The 8,518-nt window shown below is 43.2% G+C and overlaps 1 protein-coding gene across 1 annotated transcript in view; it reads right to left on the bottom strand.

The window, feature by feature from the left end:
* Positions 1–8,518, bottom strand: part of trpc7b (transient receptor potential cation channel, subfamily C, member 7b) — a gene marked incomplete at both ends in the record, with an annotated part of 70,364 nt that overhangs the window by 35,362 nt on the left and 26,484 nt on the right. The window contains 2 exons of the mRNA XM_080773362.1: positions 2,288–2,504; positions 7,394–7,558. Of these exons, the coding sequence (XP_080629488.1) occupies positions 2,288–2,504; positions 7,394–7,558 (382 nt within the window). The remainder of the gene's footprint in view (positions 1–2,287; positions 2,505–7,393; positions 7,559–8,518) is intronic.

Raw genomic sequence — 8,518 nt, 5'->3', positions numbered from 1 at the left:
CACAGCACTGCTGTCTGTCTGTCTGTCTGTCGACTGTATCGATAGATTCCGTCGGTAAATCCCTGTGTCGTAGGCTACATATTGGTATATTAGCTCAATATTTCCGTTACGCATTTCACTTGAATAATGTTGATAAAACCGCATCGGAAATCAACAGTGCAGAGCAAACTTTTGGACCTCATGCGCTGTGTGTGTGTGTGTGTGTGTGTGTGTGTGTGTGTGTGTGTGTGTGTGTGTGTGTGTGTGTGCGCGCGTGTGCGTGTGTGTGCGTGCGTGCGCAGAGAGAGACAGAGTTATTGAATGAAACTCAAGATTATAACGTCCTGTCTCACTATAGCGCTATCACAAACATGTCACCCTGTGTAGCCTGGCTATTCCTGTGTGTGGTGTGCACTCAGAGAGAGAGAGAGAGAGCGATGCGCCCTGTGTGGGTCTCGCGCTTGTAACACGGCATCCTGCACGTGCGTGAGAAGTCAAAATGACAACAATGATGTAGCCTATATGTATCGGGTCTGGATCACATCTTGGTGAACTCTTGCAGTGTGTGATCCCTAGTCGCCGATCAATCGTTTAGTGTGAAAGCCACAGAGATAATATAACAGCCGATTTAAAAAAGACAGTATTTCACACTGTAGTAGTGTGAAATACATAACGATCTGATGACTCGCCGACAACTTTAAAACTCCTACAGTGTGTAGGGGCCATTAGTTGAGCCTTCAGTTTAATGTTGAGAGTTGGACAATTCATTTGCTTCTCTGAACATTTGGTTTTTCCCTTGTACCCTTGTTTGTTATTGTGCAAATTGTTTGTACCGTTTATTTGGCATTGCTGCTAGCGGGCATATGTTGCTGCAGCTTATATGAAACAAATTGACCAATATTGTTTTGAAGTTGCTTTCATTCACATTTCTGTTAATTGGAAATGACTCAATTGGTCATCGTTGTGAGTTACATTTATTTTCTTTGAGGTTTTCAGAAACACATTCAGTGTTCAAATATAGTACAAAGAGTGGTGCTGTTGTGATGTGGGTGTGAAGAATTGAATACATCCTTCAGTTGACCGGACATAATTTTGTATTTTGACTCGACATTCTGTAGAAGTGAGATAGTGAGATAATCTCGTGAATAGCTACTGTACCCCACTGTGCCATCCACGAGATTTGATTAATAAGCATTAATCCAGCATTAAAAATAATATATATATATTTTTTACTCACATGGTAGAAACACCTACATCCTGATCCAACGTGCACATGGCTGCGCGCACGCTTAATAGTCCTTTTTCCCCTCAAAATGAGACAAACGGCGATCTTTGGGAATTTATAAAACCCTAATCTTTGATTACACTAAAAAAGTTAATCAATCGCACGTTGATACCATAGACTGTAAAAAATATGGACAAAGCGTCCCGCGGGTCTAACGTGAACGTAAAATGAAGCCTGTCAGTCCTTGCAATGGAAGTCGCCATCTTTCTAGATCTGTTTTGGCCCAGTTCAGGCCAGCTGGCCCATTGGCTGGCCCAGACAACGAGGCGGGACTTCCCCCTTCTTCTTCGTTGGTTTTTATTTTGACTCGAGTGGGTGGGGGATCCCGTTCATAGACTGTAACGGTAGCCACGCCCCTCAGAACATGCGCGACTTTATGGTCATTTTTCTAATAAATGGGACCATAATTTTCCAAAAAGAATATTATGACATTAGAAATGAGACTTTAAACTAGTGACTGGAAGCAAAAAGTATTCATGACCATGTTTATTAAGGTAATACAGTCTAGGTGAAGTTGGGCCCAAATACATGGACTTCTATGGGGCTATGGGTTTTTTGAGCCCAATGAGAGCGCCACAACAGGCCATTATATGAACTTTCATTTCCTTAGTGGCTTCACAAAATATCCGTCTGACTGCCCCCCTGGTTGATACACAGCCTAGAAAGGGGATGTGGCTCAAATATGGAGGGCTATCACTTCCGGGTCGGGCGGAAGTGGTCTCTTCTTCTGCATTTTTTACACATTACACTGGCCTCACAATCCTGCCTATAGTAACGGTTATTGAATGTGTCAATAAGCATCTTCATATTCACATACTTCTGTACAGTCTCTCTCCATTTCTCTATTCTAATCTATCATTTCTGTCGCATGGAAGAAACCTTATATGTCCAAAACTTAGCAGAATTCAAGTAGCAGATCTACAAGCTCAAAACGAGCTTCTGGCTCTGCCACTTTTGATTTGGAGGGTAGAGAGAGGAGTAAGCACATGGAACACCAAAATGGGGATGCACCTGGTCACTCACCGAGCACCCACTTCATGATGAGCATCTCAGTCCAGGAAAACTGCGTGGTCTTGACCCTGAACACCTGCCGGGGGTGGTCCGTGATAGTCTCGTTGGGCAGGTTCTTGACGCCCTCAAAGCGGTCTGAGGCATTGATGACCAACAGGCCCAGGAAGATGGTGAAGGAGACGGCGTGAGCCACAAACTTCATGAACGGGCTTCGAAGGATCTGACCAAGCTTGGGGGAGGGAGTGGGACAGAAAGTATGCATAGTGTTATTACATCATGTCAGTGCTATAGCCATAGGCTAGCTGACCCATTGATCAAAGATTGTATTACTGCAATGTCAGTGTAATCAGAGGATAGTCGTCAGAGTTTATAGAAATAATGCAATGATAGCCTTAGGGGATGATTACACCTGCATGTTAGTGAGATTGCTCTGAATACACATTTTGATGCTACACGTGCAGTACCTGCCTGTCCATGTGCCACGTACAGTACTTGCATATGCACAAGAACACTACACACATGCATACACATTTCCACATCAAAACACACATTTGAGATCTCTCTCTAAACCTGCTGTGTACAATATTAACAATCCACAGGGAACCCACGCTCCTCCCCGTGAACAGCAGCACACAGAATTTAATAACTGTCCCCCATGTCTCACACATGCTACCACAAAACTAATGGGAGGTTTCAGGTGGATTCCAAACGAGCAACAACCTGTGCCTCTGCCATTGACCGGGCCGTAATTCAACCCAGTAAGAAGCATTACTGACATAGTACCTGATCAATTATTCTGTCTTTCAGTTAACAGCTAATGAGACGGTCATGCTTGATGGCTTGGCTCCTAAACTCTTTGAAGCCTGTGAACAGAATGTCTCAGTGGGTTCTGTTCCCGTCCCCACGGTAATGGCAGTGGCCACGTGCGGTGCAGGAAGAGTATAGGAGAGGTTAGGTGTGAAATAGGAATCTCACCAGAGCCCGAAATAGGGGGTTGTCTGTTCCATTATTCCCTTCCATTCTATTCATTATTCCGTTCTAGCCAGTGTATAAAGGGGCAGGCAGCCGGAGCTGTGCATATATGAACACACAAGCACATTGTAATTCATACAGCCATACACATACAGAAATACACACACACACACACACACACACACACACACACACACACACACACACACACACGTGCACACGCACACAAGTTCAGAATTACATAATACACACAGGTTGTAGACTATGGATCACAATAGCGTTAGACAGCCCCCAACAATATTTTTGTCCAAAACACAAGCATCTACACAGCTTCTGTGTGTGTGTGTGTGCGTGCGCGTGTGTGTGTGTTACACCCCCTTTATTGCGTCAGACCCCATTACTCGATGCACGAGCCACTTCTCTATTGAACAAGGCTACTTCGTCGATACAGTTTATTTTATCAGTCATCCAATCGACGTCTTCCAATGTTCCTTATTGAACTATATACCACTTAAACCCTGTATACCGTACTTCAGGGTCCCCCAGGCCTATTTTCATAGAATTGTCTCCTATAATGACATGTGCAGAATTGACAGGCTAGGTTCATGTGGTTAACCTCATCGTTGCTTTCTTTACCTGCTCACATGGAACATTTACTGTGCACGACTGCACGTCACACAGTGTTACAAAGATGAATCGTGTGTGACGCATGGGCCAATGGGCCAAGGTACTGTACTTCATCACATAACCAGGCGTTACTTGCCATGAGTGAGGGGAGTGATACAAACACAAGAAAAGATGTAGGCATACAATCTGTAATATAATTGGTGGTGCAATAACAGGCCGTTTTGGAACATTTGGGGCAGAGGTTCAGAATTGACATCCAGGGAGTGTGTGTGCACAGTTTGGCAGCGACCACGACCGGGCCAATGGTGCCGGACGGACGGGGTGCAAAACATACTTTCTCCCCATGCCTTCGGCCTGGTGGAGACAATTATACAGAGTTATAATTAGATTATATTGCACGTATGCGACTATGCGTATAATGCATTATAATGACTAGCTCCTCAGACACCCAATAGCAAAATATCTACAAAATAATTATCATTAGTTGTCCGTAAAACATTGAATGGATGGGTGGTAACACTGGTAAGCGACTAGACTGTATATGGTATGGGTTGAACAGCACAGCTCAGCTGTGTTGTTGTGTTGCAGTGACTCACATTTGAAGAAGGGAGAAGAGAAGGGAAAGGAAAGCTCCCAGGAGAAAGGGAAGAGCAGGATTTGAGGAGGAAAGGAAATATGGGAAGGTAGGTGTGAAAGCAACCAGTGGGGAACATAAATAATTTATGACTTGATCATAAAGCCAAGTCTCTATTTCTCTCCATTTTGCACCCTCTCCTCTCTCGTGTCATATGAATCCATCAAGCCATTTGCAAGCTTAAAACCGTTTAAATACATACGAAGGGTGGAAAAAAGTTAATTTTGCTCCTCCGTTTGTTTTGTCAACTAACAAGGGGATCTTTGAGGCCTTTTCACTAGCACTGTACCTGTCAATTTGCGTGTTGTGTATACCGGTAATTGCATTTGTCAACATATTTCAGACAAGTGTATCACCTGTCAAAGCAAGACATCTCTCAAAGCATATTCCCAATAGAGAGCCAATTACCTATGTTTCCCAGACTCCATGAATTACTCATTATTTCTAGTACCAGGGAAAGTGGACAAACACAAATATCAATATGATGTCTCTTTTGACTGACATAGTAAGCCACTGGCATAGTAAGCCACTGGCATAGTAAGCCACTGGCATAGTAAGCCACCACACACAATCACACGTTGACGCCATACAAGCTCTCTATGTAACATACCTTAAAGTACACACATCTGAGGACTCTATTTTGAGGGTGATATGCACATGGCCATATCCAGCCAGCTTACCGTGCACTACGCTCACATTAAAAGCAACTACAAGCAACAAGTCCTGCATGTCATTCATTTCCATTCTCATCTGTGTTTCATGTTGAACCGATGAGTTATGCAAATGCAAACAGCAACAAGATTCAAGTGACCTTGAGCGATGGCCAATCAGATGGCACATGTGTTTGTAAAGTTTATTAGTTTATGTTTATTTATTTATTTATTCATACTGTAAGTGAACTGCAATAGAACATAAACTCCAACGTAAACTGATTTGTAAAGCTTCAATGTAATTTCCTTGAGCGGTACTTTCGCCAAAATCCTGCATCTTCCGCCCCCAAAAAATGATACCGTCTACAGCTTAGGTCTTGCCCAGCGTGATAATGACATATTGATGACATCAGGGATCTCCATATATGGGTATTAAAGCGACAGAGACAGACTTGACAGAGGCCCCGCTTGCATCATGCGAGTCTTTACTGTGTCCCCTACACTACTCACAGAATAGCTTTCTTTCCTAACACAGTTTCTTAGTGTCTGATTGGATAGTAATCCCCTCTGTGGAAACAGCCGCCCAGCATTTCTGGGTGAGTGTTCACTATCTCATCACAACTTAGAAACACTCGATAAGCCCCTCAGGCACCCAATAAGCCCCTCAGACAAAACATACTGCACACACACAAATGCATATGCGCGCACTGCACGCGCGCACGCACGCATGCATGCACGTGTATCTATGTATGCAAATGCCCACAACTCCAGAGCTGGGCTTAAAACAGGATAGGTAAAGTAAATCTCCTTTTCCACCTGCAAAATCCAGCCAGGCCTCAACATCAAAGTTATGTGGTGTGTGTGTGTGTGTGTGTGTGTGTGTGTGTGTGTGTGTGTGGGATAGGGTGGGAATAGATTATGATCTGTCACCATCAGCAACGTGTGTGGAAACGTCCTCTGCGTCAGCATGGGATAAAATCGGTACCTGACCAAGCATTATAATCGAATTAGGAGTGATGAGAATGCATTGTCAATCCACATAATTATAATTTGGTTGATGAAAGATTGCAAGCATGAAAATAACAGTTTTAATTATATGCGTTTGCCTCATGTGGATGATTGCACAATGCCTGAAATATGGATAATCCTATTTAAATGTCACTTTTCTTTACATTAACTCCAAACCCTTCAGCGTATCATATGTCTGATGAAGATCAGTTGTCACAAGCTATCCTATTAACCACTAAACTGTTCAATCTGCGCGTGTGCATGTCCTCATCTTCTGGCATCACCAGAATGTCACCACAAAGTGAGGAGATGGGAGAAATAAAAGCTTGTCGCACACTGAAAACATCTAAATAGAACCATCTTCTGCTGGCATAGTTTAGGCATAAATAGAATCACATGCATGTGAGTGCATTTATGTGTTGATTTATCATCAATGTGTTGATTGATTTATCACACTGACATGCATATATGCATGTTATGGACATGCATATATTATGTCAGTGGGGGTGTATAGTGCATAGTTATAGTACGTTTGTTAGACATACTGGATGAGATTTTGACCGTACAAAAACCATTTACAGGTATTACAGAATGTACTCAAACCGTGGCCTCGCTCTGCGCCCTTTCATATTATGGAACGAGGGCTGTTGCCGCAGCACGGAGGGACGGCTTTCTGTGTTAAAAAGTTGAGATTTGTAAAAGTTGAGTCATAGTTCTCTCATTTCTCAACCTTTAATTATTTTTTTATTGTTATCCAGTCAAATGATAGAAAGCAAAATCGTCAGATGATTTTGCATTTTGGCAATTACGCATGGATTGACAGCCTATATTATGCTTGCAGTTCCATTCCGGTCTGAAAGGCAGGTGCCATTTCAAAGGCTTAGTTATTAATTTATTAATCAAATTAACTAGAATAAAGATTTTTACAGCGGAAATATCTTACCGTGCTCATAATTGCAAAATGACATTGGCCACGCCTCCACCTCTTAAAATCTGTCATATAATATGAAGTTCAAAATGGGGCCCACTAAGTCCGACATGCATTAGTCCTCCCGACATGCGCTGCCGGTTCCAACTAACCCGTGGCTTCCTGTGAGGTTAGGTTTAGAGTTGGGTATGGTGTCGGACTCATGACTGTAGGACTGTTGGTACGTCGGACCAAACACATGCACCCATGGCAGTGCATGTGTGTGTGCGTGTATATATGTGTATCTGTTCACTACATACCTTACTGCAGGGCACGATCCAGTAGGCTATAGCAAGGAAGGGCAGACCCACGGTGACCCCGAGGACGGTCCAGCACTTCACCCCAATGGACTGCTGCCTCAGACCAGACAGGTTCTCATACCAGATTGTCAGCAGCTGCTGCTGGCAGTTAGGATGGGCGACGAACTAAAACGAGAGAGGGATATAAAGAGGTGGGGGTTGGATGGAAGGAAGGAAGGCATGACATGAAGGGGGCGAGGTGCAGTGAGCATGGGTGGTAGAGGAGGAAAGAGTGAAGAGGGGAGGAAGGAGAAGAGGAGGAAAGGGCAGATGAGGTGAAAGATAAGGCCTATTCATAGTCTGGATTTTCGGTGGTGAGCTGACCACCGCGACCACCACGAAATAACGTTGAGCGGTGGTGAGTAAAAACAGAGAGAAGGGCTGGAGCGGTGGCGGTGGTTTGCTCTTCACCGCGGCTCGTGACGTCATGTTGTAGTTCGGTGGTCACCTAACCACCGAAAATCCAGACTAATTCCAAGTCAAACCATCACCAAAGCCAGCCTCAGACTTGTTGGAACAAAGAATATTCAGACTATAAAGTCTCAAGACAGGTGTAGTCAATCAGGTGAAATTATACTAATTGATGAATCTGTGCCTTTATGTGGCAAAGTCTACCATGCATATATCAGTATCACATACAAACCAAATTATGCAGATGTACAGTATATATACACTGAACTCACAATACCCAGATAAAATTAGGACAGAAAGACTAGACTAGTTTTGTAGACTAGGTCAAATCGGTCTTTATGGTAGACAAAATAAATTGACAGGTCAAGTTCTTCATTCAACCCATTTTGTTTAAATGGTAAATCAATTTAGACTATACCATTTACTTTCTATGTCAATGCTGAACTGTCTGATAAATGTATTTCCTGCCTCAGCAGATATACAAGCACATAGTGCATCACTTCATGCATCACTTCATGCCACGCTATGAGCTTGTAGATCTGTTATTTAGGGGGGGGGGGGGGGGGGGGAACATTTTTCTTTGAATATAATGTATTTTTTAAAGTGAACATTTAATAACTCAAATTTGCTTCTGGGGGTCCCTAGGATAAAACATTTTGAGATACAAGATACAAT

The sequence above is a fragment of the Protomyctophum bolini genome, assembly GCF_963924005.1.
Source record: "Protomyctophum bolini genome assembly, chromosome: 10".
In the NCBI taxonomy this organism is placed as follows: Eukaryota; Metazoa; Chordata; class Actinopteri; order Myctophiformes; family Myctophidae; genus Protomyctophum; species Protomyctophum bolini.
This window is presented reverse-complemented; position numbering and strand designations above follow the sequence as displayed.